Raw genomic sequence first — 23,315 nt, forward strand, 5'->3', positions numbered from 1 at the left:
TTCCACTCCGTTATCATCAGCCGTATCCATAGAAACCCAAAGACAACTTTTGGATGTCATTTTTTTCAAAACACAATGAAGGACATTAGGTATTACAACAGGAACTATTGAGTTGTACCTCAGTGTGTGATGGCTTATTGTAGTCCATTCCACTCCGTTACCTTTTTGTGGTTGGGGTTAGTGGCCCAACCGAATAGCCCGGGTTCATTTGACTTTGAAATCTGTTTGAGTTTTTTTTTGACGTTTAGATTTAGACAGTACATTTTGGATCTTCCAAAAGACTTTTGTGACATTTCAATATCGCAACATCTTGTCGCACCCCTTGGGCCAATGCAAGTGTGTAGACTCATATAGCCAGAAACGGCTCTCTATGTTCGATCTCTTTTCTTCTTGTGTTACTTTCACAGCAGTTGAGGCTGCCAAGGTTTATATTAGCTTTGGATGATTTGATAGACTCCTGGTGGAGGTTGGGGCATCAGTATGCCTGCATAGGTGTCTAACCTTGACTCTTCACCCAGCGTGGCTATTCATAGGCCGTTAATTAGAGCAGGATCTTTCTAATTAACACACAGGCCCGATCGCTCTCCCTCTGGCACTCACTCACACACTTCTTCCTCTCACACTCAACTCCTTTCACGTTTGAGTTCCATTTAATGCACCCTGTTTGATTTGCCCTACTAAAGTAATGAGTTTGGAAAGTAGACAAAAATTCTGAAGTGTGTTTTGAAGGAGCCTCCGGATAATTTGAAGTCCTGGGGCTGGGTGGTAGGAGCACGCACACATGCACGCTCGCTTGCTTGCTTGCTTACACCCACACTATTACACACTTGCATGAACACAAGGATGGAGAACACACTTGTGAGTACAACGGCGCTTTGTCATTTTGTCTTGAGTATTATGTGTGTGTATTTTTTCACTGCTGAGAGAGGGTTGTATGAATTTTAAAAGCTCTTCAGAGGAGCCAAGGAAAACAAAATCAGTTCCAGTGATGTTTCATTCAGAAAGAAAACAGTTGTGTTCCAGTTTGTAATGAGACGTTTGTGTGTTACTTAAACAGGCATCTCTTGAGGGGTCTCTTTTATTATTCTTGAGAAAGTTACTCTATAAAAAGATCATGTGTAATACTTGAGGTATATTCCGCTAACGTTTTTCAAAAGTCCTTGGAAAGCCACAGCTGTTTAAAACACCTGGTTGTCGGCTAGACATTTTCCTCTGGATTTGGCATTCTTAATGTGACAATTGTGACGTAACCACATTGTATTGGATCTGCCTTTAGGTTATGCATTGTGTACTTCTTGAAATAATTTTAATCTCCTCTTCATCTCCCAGGATGGAACATCTGATCTCATTGCTGCTCGCCAGTCTTAATTTTGTTGACAAGAACTTTTTGTCATAGTTTTTGTCAACTACATTTTTAAGTAACAATAACTACCGGTATATCCGTAACAGATTTTGTCGCCTAAAATTTTAATGTCATTAGGTTGACTAAAACTAGACTATCCTTGAAATAGTTCTGATGACTAAAATTTGACTAAAACGATGTTGCATTTTTGTCAAGACCATGACTGAAACTGAATCCAATTCTATGTTAAGGTTTAATTTATCATCAACTGTTCCTCAGGAAATCCACTTTGATCTCCTCACATTTCGTCTGCTGATCGCTTTGATGTTTCCTTTAAAGTTTCTTTGACTTCAGCATAAGAATCAAATTTTGCTGTAAAAATTAATTTAATTTTCCCCAATTTTGTTTAATTTCTGTTTCATAAGCTTGTCACATAACAATGTAGTGCTAGAGCACTACATTATTTCAAAAACAAGCCAAAAATACCTGAAACGGTTTAATTGAGTTAACTCTTGTCAATATTTTTGCGGAATGTTAGCTTAAATCACGGTAAATCACAAGATTTCATTGTGTGGTATATTGTACAAGTTTTCATTTGACATGTCTTTCTGTTTGCTACACATTTAACCACATCCTTTTTTAGGGAAGAACAATGTTAAAATGTGTGATATAGTCCCAAAACATGTAAATGTATTACGTGTCAGATAGCTATTTCATTTTCAATAGATGAATTGCATAATCTCTGTCCTTTTTTCTGTGATGACAGAAAATCAGAAGCCCCCTCTGTTTGAGATCAGCTTTGCTTTGATCAATATTTGTGAGCAATCCTTCATGTTAGCCTTCAACTAATGTGATCAAAAGTTCAACCTTTGATCCATTAAGGGTATTGCTCGATTTAGACAAGATTAGCAGCAAGAAACGGATCAGGCGGTGCTTTTTAAACAGGTGAAATCTGCTTAATCAGAACAGTTAAAGAGATAAAGAGAGCTCCCACAGAATTAAGAGATAAAGAGAAATGCAGTAGATTAGGCTGAATAAAACACAACAGCCTTTCATTCTGTGCAGCCAAACAATAACAGCTGTGGGTGTGCAGCTCGCAAATGGCGCCGTATCACTTTCACTTTCACAACTTTTTCCTCTTGCCAAAAACGTCCTGCCAGTTACATCGCCGACACTTTGGAGCTGGATCGGCAGCAGTCTGACGATTTCCTCCTGGGGTTCAAGATGGCATTCGCTCACTCTGCGAGATTGCTGACAGCTTCAGAGCGTCCCATCACAGGAAAGTCCTGCAGGGCCTTCGCAGACCGCAGAGTTGCAAACATCAAGCTGCAAAGTTAAATGAGAACAAATGATATATTTGCTGTGTCTGGATCCAGGCCACGCTGAGTTATGAAGGGAGATGGGATGCAGATGAGCTTTCATCCTGATTCCTCGTCAGCATTCAGACCTCATGCAGAACCAATAGAGGCTCTGCTGTCTGCTAGCCCGCAGGAAGATGGAGATGGATAAACAAGGATAAAGTGAGAAAAAGTGGGTGACGGCTGAGGAGCCGGGGTGAGAGAGGCAGCGAAAACAGAGTCAGGGAGAGAGGGAGAGCGATGGTTCATTAAACATTTAGAGGGATGGAGAGCAGACAGGCCTCTCCATTTCTCTCCTGTTAGTGTTTAGGAGATGGGAGATTGAATGTAAGCCTGCCTGTGCAGAGAAATGCACGTGTTAGTGCTTTGTCCATGTGTGTGTCTGTAGGGGTTTTTTTTCTCTCTGTCTCACTAAAAACTCCAGTTTTCCCCACAGGTGTAGATAATGGCTTGGAAACGTAATAGCACGACCCGAAATAAGGCGACCTCCGCCATGCTATAACACCGCACTTAATCCCTTTATCAAAATATACACACGTACGACACATGCTGAAACAAACAAGCTACGGAAATGCAATCCCAAGGTTAGCCAAAGGAATTACATGTTTGTCAGGCTTTACCTGCAGTGTATCAGCCACACCATATGAACTGGAGTGTATTTACCCTTGTATACACCTCTGTGTATTGTCCCGTTTAGCACAGTTTCCACTCATGCATCCTAATGGCCCCAGAGAACGAGGGAGACTCTGCTGTCTGTTATTAGCGAGCAGCACAGATCAATGGGCTCTGGGACTCCAGCGCTAGCCCTGTTAGCGTGCCCTCCCCACCCCCCCATTCAGAGCCACTGAGCCGTAGCTAACGCCGCCGCGAAAGCATTTGCTTGTACAAAGTCTCCAAAGTGAAGAGACAACTCTGTGCCCACCTCGGACATACAGACAGAGGGCTAAGCTCTAAAGTGAACAATGAGAGGACGATTAATGACAAGAGTTGAGAAGTCGCACAGAAGCAAACTTTGATGTCTCAGTTTGGTCAGAAATAGAAAAATAAGAGCAAGTATCAGGATCTGAGCGAGTTTTAGTTAAATTATCATGGGCGGAACAACAGAGTTAGATAAAACTGAACCGAAGGCTATAGATCAGTGGTTCTCAAGCTTGTTTGGCTCAAGTACCCCCCATTCTCTTATTTCAGAATCCAAGTACCCCCCTTTGTCTGGCTACAGCATTTGGCTCAGAATAATGTAAAAAAAAAAACAACTATAGAGCATAATGATGGAATGAATGAACGAGAACACACATTTTAAAAAATCAAAGTGTGTAATTAAGTGGAAGGAAATAGTATTATCATTTCCTGTCATCTCCCACCTTTATGGTGTGGGATCAAGATCCATGCTTGTGTTTTCAGTTATTGTTCTGATAAATATCATTATCATTATCATTGTCATGTTTTTATTTGTTTATTTTCCACTCTCTCTGTCTTTTCTCTCTCTCAAGTACCCCTACACTGCTATAGATTAATGTTGCTTGCCCCAAAGTCCATGGGGCAAGTAACATTAGCTTTTGTGCTAACTCCGGGATAATAGCTAATTGTGCTAATTATGTCCATTATGACAGAGTTCGCTATTGTGCTAACTCCAGCATATTTATGTTGTTGCTGTTTGCTGACATATTAAATAATATGTAATGTCTTAATTCAAATAAATAAATTAATGAAAGGGAACTACTTACTTTAGCTCCAAATACTGAAGACCATTAGCATGTTGATGACTTCATCCCGTTGTAGAGGAATTAGCTGTTAGCGTGTGGGTTCTCTAAACAGAACCACTGGTTCTTTTTTTCTAAAAACTAGATAATGTTAGCATTTACCAGCTAGGTTTGTTTCTGCACAGGTTAGCTCTATCTAGTGTATGCTCGTAGACCACTTAACTTTCTTTAATCTGCCACATTCTCAGATATATAGTTGATTCATTATTTTCTAAGTCAGGAAGCTCGGTGCTATTTCAGTGCAAAATCTGTACATTCAAAATAGTGTTTATTGTTTTTAAGTGTGCCATCAAATAAGGCCAATCCTGACCAATGTTTTACTTATGTTGACTTGGGCCAGGAGGTGAGTGCCCCTTATCTAGATGCTAAAGATGCTCCACTGGTCCACCACACTAAGGCAGTATAAGAAGGCTACATGTACAATATTCTGTTGGTTGCTATATTCATATTCTGTTTGTCACCAAGTTGCTGATGTCATTTTGGCAATAACTGCTTGCCTCAATGATTAAAATCTTCAATTCAGAGTTTCTGTAACTTTTCCCACTATATGCCTCAAAGGCCCGACGCACTACTTTCTATCCTTTGAGTTGAATTTTTCTAACTTTTTATTACAGTAAAGTCCCTTTAAAAGGGTATTTTCTTCATTCCGTAACTCTACGTGATGTTTTTCTGCCCTCTAGCTGCTTGAAGTGATTACTAAATCCATTTTCAGGCTGGCTATTGAGCTGTCACTGTGTCATGTGTCTACAATAGTAACCACAGGTCTTGCGGTTGCTATTGTTAAACCGATCAATGCGGCATCTGTCGTGCGAGTGAATGCAGCTGAATTCTTCACAGCAATGCACTGAATGTCTTATGACGGTGATTAGTGTGAATAGTGTGTGGCAAGCAGTAATATCATCATTCTCAAAAGTGTCTGCTGACTAACCGGTTTCATAAAGGCTTTTCAATTCTGGCATGAATACATTCTGAGACGAGTGCTGTCTGGAAATATGCGCAAGTGAAGTTGGTTTGTAGATGGTCCGCTAGATGCGAAGAGGTCCCAAACTTTTCACAGCCCCTTCAGACATTTAACCTAAAGCCATGTACCCCCTACTCCTGCACACTTAAAAACATAATAATGGAATGTAATATACAATGTAGCCCTACAGTGAACTTTGTCTCTGAATGTTTCCTATCCTGTTGAGGAATAATGTAAATAATAAACAATATTATAATAATCTGTACGCACACAAGAAAACATCTTATTCAGAAATATCACTTGATTTATTTAACGAGCCTACTGGCATTTTCTGTGGAATACAACTCACTACAACTAGGGCTGGGCGGTATGGTCCAAAATCATGATATAAATCTTGAAAATTTTAATTCAATTTAAATCTTACCAGAAAGACAATTCTGGGTTTTATTTGTTGATCCAAAATGCCACACAGACACATGTATTAACAAATAGCTGCGCACTTTAGTCTTTTTATCCTCTAAAGGACAGAACGTGTGAGTGAGTTCTGTAGTGTGGCTTGTTTAGGGGAAGGTCTGGGTTAGGACGCACTCAGAAATCCATCTAACTGTGCTTTTCATGCTGTTCTGGGAAGTAGACAAAGCAGATATTAAGATATAAAATAAAAATAGATCGAGAGTGGCGATAATATTGTCATTTTCTATATTGTCAAAATAGAAAACTCGATATATCTTGTATCTCGATTTATCACCCAGCCCTAACTACAACTGTAATGGGAAGCGTGAGGTTGAAAGGATGCTAAATTTGAGAGAGTCGAGTCTTTCATCGTTCTCCAAGCATATTCTTGTTCTGTATTTTATTTTATGTTTGTCAAAGCAGAAAATCGATTTTCACACGAGAACGAGTCTTGGCGGCACATTTGGCTAGAGCAAACTAAAGCAATGTAGCATATTTGCGCTTTTTTGATGAGAGGTTCTCTGTCACCACTAGAGGGCAGTCTTACAGAGTCCAATGTGTAATTTGTGGCAATGCATGGAGGCTTCTGACTGCTGATCTATTTAGTTACAATTTTCAATTTTATTCACATACCCCCTATAACAATATGTGTACCCCACTTTGGGAACCTAGGGTCTAGAACAGTAGTTCACAAACTGGGGTACATGTACCCCTAGGGATACAGGAGCACATTGCAGGGGGTACTCGGAAAGATATAACAATTATTTTAAAAATAATCTGGAAATATTCCTAGTGGGGCTATTTTTTCCAACAAATTCACAACAAACTAACAAACGATTGCTAAATAAAATACAATATTTTCTTGTAATTTTTTTGAAACAGGATTATATTATGCTGTAGAGGCAATAATTAGGTATTTTCTTACTATTGAAGTAACCGCATAAAAGTTGCTTTGTATATTTTTAAAAATAAATTCCACTTTAAATTACATTCAATGTTTTAAATTTGCAGATTAAGCCTTAGGGAACCAATGTTTGAGACACAGATAAGGGTTTAGGAGAGCCCACTGTTCCACAAATGAAAAAAGCATTATGGAGAGTGTACTTATGATATGAAGACGGGGTACACATGGTTTGACCAAAATACAAAGGGGGGTACATGGGACCAAAACAATCGGGAACCACTGGCCTAGAACAAAGTCACTTTAGGCTCCTCTGAACACACTACCGGTCAAACTTCTGCGTTCTGGTCTCCCTAGCACACACATGTGAATAATTAGGCAAATCCTCCTTCTTTTCTCCACTTCATCAGCATATGTCAGCATATGGCTCTTCCTCAGAGAGACGGCCAAACAGACTGATCCACGTATAATTTCACCCCTGAGGTTCTGACCTGTGATGAAGGGCACGGAGGAGAGAGAAACACATATACAAGGAAAAAGAGGGCTGGAAGAAGCGAGGCCAGCTTTCCCCCTCAACAGCTGTCAGCCTCCTCCTGTTGACCGGCCTGATGTTGTTGCTGTCGGGCCCCGGTGAAGAAACATATCACCACATTGAGCCATCTGTTCCATTGCTAATTGGTATGCATGACAATGTTTTTCCAACCCATAAAACCTAATGAAAATGAACACCCCACCCACCTTAATATCGCTTAATACTATCACCCACTTCGCCCCCATCACCCCCCCCCTTCCTGCTCAGCCCCTCCTCCTATACAACATTACAAGCGTAATTACACAGTTGTGGGCATTAACAGCTCTCTAACTGAAGGCTCTTAATGTCCAGGAGGGAAGTCCCAAGACTTATGGTGCCCCACATGTTTAAATGAACCCTCCCAGGCTTCATTGTAAACCTGTTTCACTTTTATGGATACAAGCGTAGAGCAACAAGTTCCCCAACCTCGGATTATTAGATTCACCCAATGACTCCCAGCTCTGAAAGATCTCCAATAGTTGGGACAGTTTGCATGGCAGTCTGGCACAAGAATATTCCCATACAACTCTTTTACTTACGATGCGATAGCGGTATTGCAACCTTGCGTATTAGCTGATACAAATATCGGTCCGATACGATTTCAGCACAAATCCTACATACTTTTATTACTTGTTTAGTACTGTGCCTTGATCACGTGATATTACTCAAAGAACAATAATCAGTAGGTGAGAAAAAAAACTGACCCATTATTAATAACCAATGTGTTTTGCAAATTTCAACCTTAAACATAACAATATTCTATATTTGAATGAAAACCTTTATTTTGAAGACCCTTAAAAATAACCTCAACAAATCCCAAAAAACTCCAAAGTATATAATGTTGGAGATTATAGATGCTGCCCGATATAATCCGATACTTGTTTTAGGTCCGATGCAAAATCAGCACAAATCAAACATATTTTTATTACTTATCAAATGTGAAATGTTAGAAAAGGCTTGATCAAGTGACATTTCTCAGAGAGCAATAGTCAGCAACAGAAGGTACGAGAAAAACTGACCCATTATTAATCAAGTAACCGATGTGTTACACTAATTTTATCTTTAAACATAACAATATTCTATAACTGATAAAAACAATGTGCCATATATTGTATCGGAGATTTTAGATGCAGGCCGATATATACGATACGATGCAATGTTTTGCTGATACGATCTGTGAATTCAATATCGGATCAGTACACTCTTACTTCGAAGGCTCTGTTGGTGTTTTGGATCCACTTTAAGAATATTCAGCTCTCTCAATTGTGGATTTTGGAGGGAGGCTTGCATGCTGCTACATATTCACATTTCGCACCTTTCGTACGGTGCCAATGCGCACGTGCGTGACCAAGCTTGCCAACTGGGCCGTGCTTGTAGATCTCTCCCAAGCATTGGCACAGTGGCACTCACACTAGGAAATAATTAATCCAGACTTTAGGTTTCAAACGTTTCACGAAAATGGCCATGTTTGGACACAGTCAGGAATCGGGACTTGATTACTGGACCTACATAGGTGCGACAAAGGAACCAGTCTCGAGAAGCAAAACACTGCACATTAAAAAGCGACACCGAGACACTTTTCCCCAGTGTTGAATTTGAGACCTAAATTTACTTGTAGTAGCAAAATGAAGTTGATGCCAGAAACACAACTTCTTTTGTACTTGTCGTCCTTTCGGCGAGATATGATAAATGGCTGATATTCAATCAGAAAAAACTGAAAACTATAACATTCTGGGAACTGTGTTTATTATTGTCAGAAAACACTGAAAAAGAAGCAGATCTACTGTAAAGACTGTTGCTCTGCAGTTGTTATCACTCAGAGCTTGTTGTCTGTTTGAATATCGTTGCAATGCCCTATCAAAGAAAGTGTTTCACGTTTGGACAAATGTTCTCTGTTGTTTTTTGGTGTTTGAAGGTGGCTCCAAGGTGCGACACATATGCACTATTGGTTGCAAACACAAGGGAATGATCTATGAGGGATATTAGAGTGTAAACAAGTACTTATGCATGTGTGCCCTACAGACAAGAATAGTTTCTACACTGAGATTCTAAACCTTTTCCCCTTGGCCACACACAGAAACACACAAACACATCGCACTCTCACACTGGCCAATAAATAGGTTTCCTCCGGCTGTCTTTCTCCACCGTGTTCAACTTCACCTATTCGCCTTCGCTTTCAGCGTCCTCCTCACCACAGCTCTCACAAAAACAACTCCTTCTCCTGTCTGGGTGTGTGTTTGTGTGAGGAGCAGTAATGATTGTTGATTAAAGTGTCAGAGGCAGTTTCTACTTGTCTTTACGACAAGAAAACACACACATAGACACACACACACACACAAAGTGCAATTGCAAAGGGAATTTGGGGCAGCTGACCTTCTTAATTAAGAGTATGACCTCTTCAAAGCAGGAAAACCAATAGTCGGAGTTGGTGAAGTATCCCAAATGTTTGCTGTGCTCTGTAAAGTTCTCTATTTGGAGTCCCTTTTTTCACCCCAGTTAGACAAACTGTATGTCTTTGTTTAAACTCCAACAGGGATCAAGGGCAACGTACTGCCCTTATATTAGACTGTAACCCTTTTAGAAAAGGTTAGAAAACACCAGCAGGTTGAAATAGCCTTGAGTTCAGAGTTTGATGCAAAACTCTCCATTCACTTAAATATAGTTCCCCCCTTTTCAACCCTGGGAGAATTGCTACTACTTTTCCACTACGGTTAACAACAGTCTTGTAAAAATACAAATCTCTTCAGGTGAAGAGAAACTAGTAAAGGCTGTGTTCTTCTCTCAAATGCAAGTGTTATGTGTTGGTAGAGGTACGAACTTAAACTGGTGTGCAACATCAACCAATTTACTTGGACCTTTAATGACTTTAAACTTAATTTGGTGACAATAGTGAATTTACGTTTGTCTTTCATTTATTTATGCAGAGTTTTTTGGTCAGTCCCCATTGAGCTACAAAGAAGACTGTATTGGAAAAGCGTTGATTAACTTGAGTGCCACTCAATGGAGTAAGTGATGGTGTGAAGGGAACTTGCAGATTTTCATTGATTGTGTGTGATTTTACGAGGCTTCGCTGACAGAAATCAACACTGTTTGGTATTTTTGAGTTTTTGTGTTGGTCTCTTAACACTCCGAACTTTGATTTTACAATATCTGAACTCATTATGTGTAGCGTAGTGGCTATGGGTGTAACAATCCATTGATCTGGATTGATACATACAGTAGATTAGTTCAAGCCATGATCCAATCAAATCAATGGGAGCTTAAACTATCGATTAACATCGTCGGTAAAGAAGAGCAAATCTCTTCTTTCTCTTGTTAAAAAAAATTGTTTTCATTGAAATGTCTGAAATGTTTCTGCAATGAAATTGTCAAAATATTGAAATTGCTTGGTAATGTTTTATAGCTTTAGGTTAAAAGTAACTGATTGTGTTAAATGGGAATATAACAGACTTTGTAATATTGACAAATATTGTACCGTTGTCCAAAGAGTCATTATGATATCATAGTGAAATGGGGATTTTCACCCCCAGTAGTGGTGTAGAGGTTAGCACATCTGTCTCACAGAAACAAGGTCCTTGGTTCAAGCTTCAGATTGGACACTTTGGAACAACCTAAAAAACAACTGGGATATTGCCATGACTTTAGCAATAAAAATAATCAGGGATAGGTGAAAGAACTTGCTGAAATACAAAGTTTTGCTACTTCACTTTAGCAAACATTGCATTTGAGTGTCAGTAGAATGGTGGAGAACGACGTACAACTAAAGTAAAATTGTATCTTCCTGTTGGAATAAATAAACTCCTATTGAAGCTATCAACTATTAGGGTGGCAAGCGCAAACATTAGGGAGCGTCCAAAGAGACGGTCTATATATGTGCAAATATCATCCCCAGAACAGTTGGCATGATGACGACGTCTTCTGACGATGTTAAGATATTGTCACAACGAAATGTAATTGGGTAACTTCTTTTGAGTATTCTCACCTATGCCCAGTTTTTGCTTCTTTCTGACTTTTTTTTTTTGTATTTCTGCACTTGTCTGTTCTCCTTTCGACTCGTAACGACCCGTTTTCCTGAACACTCCTGGAGAATTTATGGTTCAAGCCGCGCACGGTGGAACCAATGACACAAGTTGCACATGAATAAGGATACTCTGTAAAACGCACACTAAAAGAACCTAAGACGTGTTTGGCTTTTATCTCCCGTCGCAAATCTGGATCATTGAACTTGAACCGATCCCAGTCTGATCAACACTGACCTCCCCCCACCCGCTCTTTCTTCTGTTCATTGGATAAGCATAGTTGGCTCGTTTTGGGGAAGAGCATTAGTCAAAATGGGCCATCATCCCTGTCGGCGAGTCAGATGATGACTTTTGGCAGAACGCACCCCCGTCGCAATGCCAGGCAATCAGATCTGTTGCCATTTCATCACACAGTTGCACACTAACGTACGCACAGCAGCTCACACCACAAACAAGCTGTTTCTCATTAAGCCCGCAAACACAAGGGGTTGAGCAATAGTTGATAGAGTCGGAAGGAGATAAAGCTGGATGCGTTTCCTTTTACAGGATAAGAGGTGGAGCGGAGGGACGAGGAGGGCGGGCCAAAGAAGGGTCGAGGGTTAAAGTGTGTGTGTGAGAGTTCTTCACAGCAGTGTCATCCAAAGAGGAACCCACCTGCCCACATCTAGTGCCTCAGGCTGCCCCTCGCCCCCATGGCCCTCTGACACTGCTGTTCCCATGGCAACAAGATAAGGAAAGGAGGCACCGGAGTGACGAAGAGAGGAAGTGTGCTAAAGATTAGGGTGGGATTGTGATGCAGCCGCCTGGATTTGACCAATCTGCTGTTGAAGCCTTAAGACGCTCTAATTATTTTCCCTTTCTTCACTTGTATCTCACACACACGCACGCACGCACACACACACACGCACACACACACACACACACACACACACAATGTCATCTAGTGGCTTCTAGTGACTTTCTGGAATAACTAACGCGACTTCTCCTGCTGAGGAGTTGGAAAAACTGAGAAATCCTCACTTTTTTTTTCAAATCAGCTGGTACAAGTTACTCCAGGTTGAAAGTGTGTGTGTGTGTGTGTGTGTGTGTGTGTGTGTGTGTGTGTGTGTGTGTGTGTGTGTGTGTGTGTGTGTGTGTGTGTGTGTGTGTGTGTGTGTGCGTGCGTGCGTGCGTGCGTGCGTGCGTGCGTGCGTGCGTGCGTGCGTGCGTGCGTGCGTGCGTGCGTGCGTGCGTGCGTGCGTGCGTGCGTGCGTGCGTGTGCGACTGTGTGGCTCAGTTAGCCAACAACATATCTTCTAATTGGGAGGCTAGCACAGATATAAGCAGCTGGCGGCCCTGGGGCCACATGCGACCCTCGATCTAATTGTGTGCGGCCCCCAAAACAAAACTGTAATTCAGGGAGTTGGAAGTTATATGAAGCCCAACAAACTCCAGAAACGCAGACAACGGCAACAAAATGTCAAAATGATAATAAAGACACACTAAACAACCACTTAAACACAAAATGACTACAAATACGACATATACAAAAGGACTACAAAGACACAAAATGACCAAAAAAATACACAAAAATACAACAACACACAAAAATATAACAAAAACACACATAATTACTCAAAAAACACACAAAAGGAACAAGAATTTGCCACATTGACAAGAAAATAGACAAAATGAATTTAAAAACACAAAATGTCTAAAAACAAAAAACCTACAAAGACAAAACCTGTTGTTCTTTCCTGTATTAATGCTCAGATTGGTCTTTCTTCTAAGCCCTAGGACCAGACCATCACATTTTTGTGGGCCCCGCTCTCATAGAAGTTGCCCATGTCTGGGCTGACATGTGGATTCAAAGGCTTTCATGTTTGTGTGTCCAAGTGCTGTAGTGCGAGACACTGGGCAATGTGTGAGAGTTAATGTAGCTGAAAATTGAAACTGCAATGAAGCAAAGTTGAATGCCAATAAATATACATTATGAATCTAATCCATTAACAATTCTGAAATTAGTGGGAAATTTGGGTAATTACATGTCGAGGACAACATTGCACCATAAGTTTGTCCATTTAATTGCATATAGAAATAAAGCAACCTTTAGTAAATGGGCGTGTCTCAGTCCGTAATTTTAGGTAGTTGATAACATAAGGTTTGCAATGTTGATGTATGAAAAACAATTAAAAAACAGAAACTTATAAATCAATCACAATGATTACTTAAAAAATAATGTTTGGTTCTGTTGGTTCATATTTAAAGGACGCTGCATGTGTTATTTAGTGTATACTTGTGTTGTTTACTTTCTAAGATAAAGTTTTTTTATTTTTTTCATTATTGTTAAACTTGGGGAAAACTTTAGTTTTGCCTCAAATCAGCACTTCAACGTTTATGGAGACAATACTGCTCATTAGTTCTTTCTTTATCTTAATAATACCTATTTATTTTTGTTTGATTTCTGTATAATGATTTGTTTTGTGCAATAAAAGAGAACTTTTTGTGTCGTGTAAGATTAAGGAGCATTTCTCTTATATGATTAATTGGTGACGTATTTAAAAACTGGATAAATTAATCAATTACTAATATAATGGTTTCCTGCAGCCCTAATGCAGAGCTAGCTTAGCGTCAGGGCTTCATTAGCTACTGTGACATTTACCTGAACTTTCCTCCATGTGCAAATGTCTCCATGGCAACCACAAATGCTTACAACACACACACATTTCCCAAAGGCAATCATACATACTCACTAATACACAAGTCTTCTTCAGAAGGTGTCACACTCCCTCAGTTAAGCAGCGCGTGACCCTCAGGATCCCGTTTACCTGGCTCTAAGTCACTTACCGGGAAAACCTAAAAGCATTTCCAAATAATTCAGCCTCTGCTGAATGCCACTTGTTTGGTTTGAGTCACTAATCCGTCTCGCACGGTCGATGACAAAATCAGTTACAGGCTGTGATTCAGCAGCAGAAAGAGAGAGAGAGAAATATTCCTGTTGTTGCTGCACGGTGAAGTTGCTAATCTTGTTTTCATTTTGACAGCGCTGGCGAACATTCCCATCCATTAAATGAAATGTGTGTTTGTGTGTGTGTGTGTGTCTGGATGTGTGCGCACAAGGGTGATTGTGTGCTAAAGTCTGTAACGGCGCTAATTAATTCTATAATAACCCGTTTTTATAAACTTACACATCTTTGCATATCAAGTGAGGGCTCCCTACCTTCGTCTGGGGAAAGATTAACAAAGTGATGCTTTTACTTTGAAAGCGATAACAGGGGAAATGATGGAGACCTTGTTGCCTTTTGTGAAGAGCTTGTGTAAAACAGGGGTTCTCAACCTTTTTTGAACAATTTGAGCACATTTTTACTCTTTTTCTGCAACTACATCAAACTTGCCATATTTTAACCTTTTCTCTTCACTCACTTTTTCTTCCCATATTTTTGCTCCATTTGACACATTTTTGCAACATTTCTCCCATTTCTGTCACTTCTCCATCAAATTGCAATGCCTTTTCTGCACATTTTTTCCACTTTCAAGACATTCTTTGCACTTCTAAACCCTTTCCACAACTTTTTGTCACCTAATGCCGCGTATGTTGACCCATTATTGTAACTTTTAACCTCTTTTCACTATATCTCGTGCTTATTTTTGCCAATTTAACTACATTCATGATTTGTCATGTCCATTATTTGCCAGTTTAAACTAATTGTTCTAATACTTTTAAGCAAATATTGACACTTTGAACCCTTTTTAACACTTTTTCTGTCTGTTTTTGGCCACTCTAATTTGCAACTTTTAACCAGTTTCCACCATTTTTGTTCACTTTTAACCCATTTTTCTGATTAAAACAAGTATTTACATCCTTAAGAAGACTATGTACTATGGTGAAAATAATAATAAACATCCTGGATAACAGTGGATATTATTCAGATGAATAAATAAATGTGGTTATCAGATTTATAGGACATGGACTGTAATTTTGCTGACTTTATGGATGGACCCCAAAAATCTCTCCCCTTTATTCACCCTCATAGACGACCCTGTCTCCACATGACTGTTCTTCAATGTTCATGTCTGTGTTCAACCACCTTCAGCTACAGTGTCTCGGTCTCTGAAACCGTTATTTTGGGGTTGAAAAAGTTGAGAACCACTGGTGTAAGATTTTGTCAAGGTGTGTAAATGTAACGGGAGTGAAGTCTTCAGTGTGTGTGCGTGTGTGTGTGTGTGTGTGTGTGTGACAGAGTTAAGCTGACCTTGGTGGCTGCTCTCCCTTGGGGGAAGGATGGAGGAACTGATGTTTTTCACTCTGCTTGTCAACAAGATTAGTTCCCCTGTGGGACCGATACACGTCCTGCAAACATGTGACCAATGAGAAGGCGTGTGTGACAGCTCGGCCTTTCCGCGAACCGACTCAAATGTGTGTGTGCTTGTGTGTGAAAGAGGGGGTGTTTTTGGTGGCGTGGGTGTGTGCGCGCTTCGATTTGAGGGGTTAGAGGAGTCTGAGAGGATGTGTGTTTTAGAGCAGAAACAGAAGGGAGAAACAGCAGGGGATGAGCGCAGCCAGGCTGAACCACAGCCTGTGTGTGTGCATGTGTGATATCTGTGTGTGTGTATGTATGTGTGATATCTGTGTATGGATGCATGTGTGTGTGTGTGTGTATGTGCCTGGACTCTCCAGGAGGAGCTCCCACTGAGCTCTGAGCTGTGCTTACTCCTGGAACTGCCTTGTCTATATCCGTCTTTTCTACACATTCTCTCTCTAGTATTCCCACTCTCCGCTGCCTCGCTCGTCCCCCTCGGCTTCCTTCCTACTGTTTTAAAGCTGCCGGTTGGAGTCCAGCTAGAAACGAAGCCAGCAGAGGGAATAGCAGGCGGTTAATGTAGTCTCAGTTAGCTTATCGCCGCCATCGAGTATTCCTCTGTTGTGGGGGTTGAGAATGAGATGTATTTTTCCCCTCTGAGCACACTGTTTTGTTTTTTTGCTCACTGTAACACTAAAAAATATTATTTTCTTGCAGGAAGTTATTGATCTCATAAACTAATATTGCACTGCCAACACAAAATTAAATGTGAAACCATGTTTTTCGTTGTAGGAAAACATTTAAAAGCATTTAAAGCTTGTCATAAACCAATAAATCGAAGATCATTTGCTCGAACAAAAAAGATATAAAAGGTTGAAATTTACGCTCGAATGTTTGTTTTCATCTCTACTGTAAACAAGTTTTGTGCATTGCATTGTGGGATGTGGAGTCCCATCGACAGATGCAAATACATATTTTTTTGCTTCATTCTGACTGTGATTTATTTTGTTTCTTTGCCAGACAAGGACAGTAATTATTTTGACTCAATTTTTGTCCCGTTATATCTTCGCACGCTACAAGGCATTCAATTTTGACCAGATTCCTATTTGTGTGTTTGTTTTGCCACAACTTTCAGTGAAAACATAAGAAATGTGTTGGGAAGTCATTTTGGCAGAGTTTTTCAAGGCAAAGACAAGAAAACACACTAAGAATGAAGTAAAAACACATCTAGCATTCATCTACTGGATGGACTCCACATCCCACAATGCAATGTGCAAAACTTTTTCATCGACCTTAGTTAATGCAGTGTTTACAGTGGAGATCAAAACAAACTTTTGAGTAGCAATTTCAACATTTTACATATTTTATCGAGTAAATGATCTTCAATTTATTGATCATTGATGCTGACTGATATGTAATTACAGAACTCTCTCCTGGTCAGTTCTGGTCAGACTGTCCTAAGCAGGTAGCCTGTTTTGACTACCGCTATCAGCAACATACATAACACTGAGAGCACTGAATAGCAGCAGATTCACTGACACACACACGCTGAAAGCTGGTTTACCTCCGAATCCTAGACCGGTCTGTTCCTCAAAACCTTCTGACCAAATATATTGTGTGTCCGCATCTGACCAGCAACCCTAAAGCTTGACTCCGTCTCATTCATCCAAACAGCGACAACACCGACACTATGTCTTTATCTGTTAAAAAAGTTACAGTCTCCAGCAGCTTTAAGAAAGCATTAGTTAAATCATGTTTTCAGGTACAGCAGGATTAGTTTGACTATCTTTGATCAAGTCAAACAGTCACATGCTGCGTTTCTTAGAATTATACTTTGAAATGATTACTGCCACATTAGACGCAAAACAACAAAGGAATAGGGAGTGTTATAAGGTGGTTTAGAGCATCCGTCTTTCTGCAGCGAAGTCTCGCAGGATGAGATTTCACAGGAGTTGCGAGGCTCCTCCCCAAAACAACGTTCAATGGAAAGTGCAATTGTACTTTAATCGACATTTAGAAATATCGCTTTTATTTTGCGAAAATTTGTAATGGAAACACAGCTACCGTAACTCTTTTGGTTGGTTTAGAAAATCTGCATTCAACTCACACAGAGTCGACTAGTGAATTCTACAGCAGAACGAGCCTGAAAATATGGCCCACACTTTAATGACTGTGTCGATGCCTGGCCTGGATGAGTGCGCCCTAAGCTTCTTTGGGCTTTTACTTCTCGCCAGTTCCCCTCACTGTGTAAGCATGCATACAGTTGGCATCGGTCATTGTTGGCCAAAGTACGGTGGTGTGTTCGGTCTTCTTGAGATAAACCGTCCTCAGATCCTTTACTGGGATATCCTTTCTTTCCAAACATCTGTTCCTCTGGCTCTGCAAGCATGTGACCATGTGTTGAACCTGAATGATACATCAAGAAGACAGGAGGTAATTCGCAGTTACCCGATAACTCTTTCATTGGTCAATACCCTCGACAAGTGGTGTCATTTGCTAGAACAAAAATTGCTTTGGACACTTAACTTTTCGTGGGTCCGATTTAGGTGTAGCAGCTGTAAAGTGAAAGTTCACTTTTAATTTTGGATCTGTCAGCTTATAAACAATTACACATCAGTGCTGAGTCTGAGGTACAGCTCTGTTGCTGGTAATTAATTGCCTCATCAACATTTCAAACCGACACACTCGCAGTGCTGAATCAGGTTACACCCCCGGACAAGTTCTTCAGTCCATCGTCAGTCCATAACGTGTCACGGAAAAAGGCCGATATTACCTTTTTTATAGCGAGGCTGTGTCTGTAATAATGTGATTATATGTGAATAAATGACTAGGCGTCATCATGGGTTTATAAGGTCGATATCCTGCAGCTGTAGCACTGTTGAACAAGCGTTCTGTCTAATGTGAGTGTGAGGTGAGGGAATAACAGCCCTCAGCAGCTGCTTCAAAGACCTATCCAGACACATTTTTTGCAGTCTGGCTCTTCACACACAAACACACACACACACACACACACACACCATCGGAGTGTAGATCAGCCCTCAGTCACGGCCCTTTGCTGCAGGGAGACCAGAGTGATGGAACCAATAGTTAAGCCATTAAGGCAAACAATTGGCTCAAATTGAGAGGGAGAGGGAGGAAAGAAAAGGAAGGAAGAGGGAGGGGAGGGCTGTGGCTAGAGTGGATCCACTCGACGATTTAATCCCAGCCCCAGGACACTCCGGCTAAGGCTTCACACGCTCGCACAAACATCTACACACACATACAGTACAGCCCTGTCCGTCTCCAATAACACCTCGTCAGTTCTAGCCATGGGGCAGCGGGACAGTCGCTCGCTCCTTTTCTACTTTACAGAGTCACCTACTTTCTCCAAAACCACCGCGGGTAATGACAAAAGTGTGGACAACTCTGTGAGAATTTGTATGCCTTATGGCAGCTAGTGTGAGGCTATTCTTTGTCCGAGCAGACGGACAGGGAGGACAGTGTCCTGGACGAGGGAGGCACTCGTCGGACACTGGCCATTGTCCAGTCTCCTTCTCTGGACGGACTTGCTCAGTAGGCAACAATGCGGGATTGTCTCTCGCCTCTCCCCTCCATTTTCTGCTATTTTCTTGACACATACAACAGCATTGTGTGTGCGTGTGTCAGAGAACAAATGCACGGTGATGCCCTCCTGCAGCAGCTCATTCCATACAGTCACTGTTTATGTGGCAAAACCATCAGGCAGAGATAGGGACCCATTCCATTCCAAGCACCCTTTCTCTCCTCTCTCCACCCCGTCGGTTATCAACCCTGGGGCTGCCTCTCGGCCTGCCCCGGCGATTTATCGAACAGCTTAGCGAGGAGCACTTATTGCCCTGAGGATTGTTAGCACCGGTTTGGTTCGTTGAATCTCTCTTCAGTTCTGGCGTTTTATTTGACATGTCCTTTAGGTCTTTTAAAGAACTGGGCGTCTCTGCCGAACGCCTCGGCTCTTTCTGCAAAAGATGGATGGCCCGCGTTCAAAGGTCTGGATGTTTTTTCCACCCCTCCCTCCCTCCTTCTTCATATTCCTCCCTCCCATTCTTCCTTTCACCCTTTTTTCTTCTCTATTGTTGAGCTATATAGGGCGGTATTAGTGTTGTCAGCTTACCGAGCTTGGATTTGGCTTTTGTTTTGTCTTTACCTCTTAAGTTAATGCTTTTTCTCTCTCCTGCCAAGAATAACAAAAGGGAAAGTGAAGCAATAAAAAAAAGCACAGCCATTGACTTTGGTTTCCTTAAATGGTTTTCAGCCATCTTAAATAGACCACAATCCTTGATAACAGCATTGTTGTGTGTGTTTGTCCACAATTTGCCTCATGCGTGTGTCCGTTTATTTCTCTCTCTCCCTGCCTGGCTTTCTGTTTGAAAGGTTTTGTTGATTAACAAATTTGTGATGCCTTTAGCTCACGTTAGCATTCAGAGCACATGGCCTGACAAGGGGTGTTTTGTGGCGATAAGTGAAGCTGTTCTGCTTTCTGACTAAGGAAAACCCTTCACCTCTATCCATTCCAGATGTAGAATTACAACCAAATGGATCGGCGTGAAAGCACCCGCGTCCACTTAAAGCAGCCGGGAGGTTTACTGTACATAATCTGTCAAATAAAACACTCACGTTTCAAGGCGCTGATACGACAACCCTTCATACGTGTAATCAGTCTCGTATGCTACATAGTGGCTAGCAGGTGCAGGTGATATATCCTACTCAAGTGGAAGTACTGTTACTTGATTGAAATTGTACTCAAGTACAAGTCCAAGTAAGTCATACATAAAATACTCAAGTACAAGTAAAAAGCTGCTCAATTAAATAGTACTTAAAGTAAAAGATACTAGTTACTTTCACCCCTCACATTTATTTTTGGTAATAAATCTTGCCACAGTTCCCTTGCATAGAGTAAACGTGTACTCATGTATAAACTTAAAAAAGAAGAGACAAAATCTAAAATAACATAACACCAATGAATTCAATTCAAAATGTAAACCAGTATAGCTAACTTTATAAACTCTAAAACAGTGCCATACCAAATGTGCCATGTGGGTAACAACATAATAAATAGAAACCCAAACCTGAACCATGGAAAGTGATAAAATTACCAGTATTTAATCGTGCGTTACATTTAATCTGATTGATTGGCTTTGATGTGATGCATTTGATTGTTGTCTGGTCATTTCATATTTTGTAGTTTCACAATGTCCGTTGATCATTTTAAAACTAAAAGGTTGGGTGCACAAATGTAATGAATGACTTTATGTATTTTAAGACATACTTGAGTGCAAGTACAACTAGAACACTTGCATTTCTTGAAGGAAATGCAAGTGCAGATGCAGGTGCTGGCCCGCTTCGCACTGTTAGCATTAGCATTAACTAGCATTAGCATACATTTGCATTAACATTAGCTAGCATTAACATTGACATAGCGTTAAGTAACATTAGCCTAGCATTAGCATTAGCTCAATGCTAGTTTTAGCCTAGCATTAGCTGAATGTATTTATTAGCCTAGCAATGGCATTAAAATAGCAATAGCATTAACATTAGCCTCATATTTTGTTGTTTCACAATGTCCGTTGATCATTTTAAAACTAACAATAATAATTTACACAGTAACAGTTGGGTGTAGAAATGGAATGATTTACTTTACTTCTTTTAAATTGTACTTAGGTACAAGTAAAATTACTGATTTAAAAATATACTCAAGTAACCAAAAAAGCAACTCAATTACAGTAATGTGAGTACTTGTAATCCATGACTTTCACCTTTGCCGACCAATCCTTTAGCGTTTTCAGTATTCATCAACTTGTAGCCAAAGTAAAGAAAAACCAAATCTGCTCTGTCACTTTTCAAGCTTTGCTGTGAAATGTGATAAGTCACATCCAAGCGTTTCATTCCAAATAACTTTGTCTGCTACAAAAACACCATCAGAATTGTATGTTTAGTGTCAGAATAAAGTGTCACTTTGCAGACAATTCGGGTCAGCGTTCTTAGCTTAGCTGATGTACATCTGTTGTGCAACGTGAATGCTAAGTTATCAGCTCTTACTGTTAGAAGCTGCTAAGCCTCCCAGTAGAAGTGTGGCAGTCTCTGTGAAGGCTTAATAGCTAATGCTTAAGGCTTCTTTAAAACATCCGTGTGTCTTAAAATCTAAAGGTGACTTTAAAGTCTTAACTTTCTGAATTACTCGGTTGGGGTATGATTTAAAATGCACATTCATTTAGAATTTAGCTCATGTTTTAGCTAGCTCTGTTTAACTAAGCTAGCTGCCTGGCTATCAGTAGACTACTTGATAAGTTACCTATTTTTTCTACATATTCCCATGTAAAAATACATGAATTGACTCCCAAATAAGTATAGATAAGTTGAACTTTTTCTATTTTACTGTAATTTGTCAAGTGTGTGGTTGTTTGAAGCAACAAGAAGTTCTCTCAGGCACACTTCCTGTTTCAAATAAAAGCCTGTAGATCAGGGCTTTTGGATGTACTTGTAGATGATTCCATGTAAATAAAAATGAATTTTCCCCCAAATCGGTGATACCACTTATAAAATTGTAGAACTGTAAAATGTCACTTCCATGAAGGGCTCTTTTGGTTTTGCTGCTGAAAATACATTTATGACCATGAACTGTGTCCCTATTTATTTTGTCCACACATAATAAGCTATTTAGTGGTAGTATATTGTTTTTTTTTTGTTGTTGTTGTGATATTGTCATATTCTTATCAGTTGAAAGTAAATACTCGACTATGGAGATATTTATACTAATTGAATGATCCGAGCTAAATAAAGGTTAATATAAGCTGTAGAGAGGCCGCGCTGAGCATCTTTAATACATCGGCCAAACGCCGATGTCTCCACGACGTCTGCCCAATGAGCAAACGCTCTCCATAACGTCTCGCCGATGTATGTGTGCTATCAGGATTGAGTTTGACATTTGGTTTGTTTCCAATATTAAGTCCATGTGCTTTGTAGTGTGTGTGTTTGTGTGTGTGTGTGTTTTATACTTTGCTGCTGTTCTCTGTGCACTAAGGTACATTTCAGCCTGATGGATACTTTAATACTTCAGTGAGGTCAAATCAGGTCAAGCTTTATTGAAAAATCCCACTGTAAAGTTGAGGGAAAAAAGTGCACATTGCGACATGTATTACCTTTCATACAGTGTTATTTCTATAAATGTGGTTTTTATGTTAGTTTTTAAGGCACGTAGGAGATTCTCCAACACAAATTTGGGTCGATGCAGAGCTGCGTGTGTTTGTGTCTGTATGGATTGGCAGTTTATTAAATGAATGCAACAATCATCGGTTTATTCTCTCTCGGTTTAAAGCTCTGCCCTCTTGTCCTCTGTGTTGTTTCTAGTAACGGCACGGCCGGAAAGATGAACGGGGCGCTGGAGCATTCGGACCAACCGGACCCAGATGCTATTAAGATGTTCGTGGGCCAGATTCCTCGTTCCTGGTCAGAGAAGGAGCTGAAGGAGCTGTTTGAGCCGTACGGCGCCGTCTACCAGATCAACATCCTCCGGGACCGCAGCCAGAACCCTCCACAGAGCAAAGGTAGAAAGGAACCCTCCCATCACTGCTGTCAATGTTTACAGTTAATTCATACGTGTCAAACTCAAGGCCCGGGGGCCAAATCTGGCCCTTTAGAGCAGGGATGGGCCCACA

The 23,315-nt window shown here is 40.6% G+C and overlaps 1 protein-coding gene across 29 annotated transcripts in view; it reads left to right on the plus strand.

The window, feature by feature from the left end:
* celf2 (cugbp, Elav-like family member 2) overlaps window positions 1–23,315 on the plus strand; it is a 286,166-nt gene that overhangs the window by 147,776 nt on the left and 115,075 nt on the right. For 28 of the 29 annotated variants that reach the window (XM_028451254.1, XM_028451255.1, XM_028451260.1 and 25 more), the window contains one exon: window positions 23,008–23,204. In XM_028451254.1, coding sequence (XP_028307055.1) covers window positions 23,008–23,204 — 197 coding nt within the window. Of the gene's footprint in view, window positions 1–19,527; window positions 19,650–23,007; window positions 23,205–23,315 lie in introns of those variants that run through there. The other variant, XM_028451256.1, reaches the window with a different exon arrangement.

The sequence above is a fragment of the Gouania willdenowi genome, chromosome 6, assembly GCF_900634775.1.
Source record: "Gouania willdenowi chromosome 6, fGouWil2.1, whole genome shotgun sequence".
Classification (NCBI taxonomy): Eukaryota; Metazoa; Chordata; class Actinopteri; order Blenniiformes; family Gobiesocidae; genus Gouania; species Gouania willdenowi.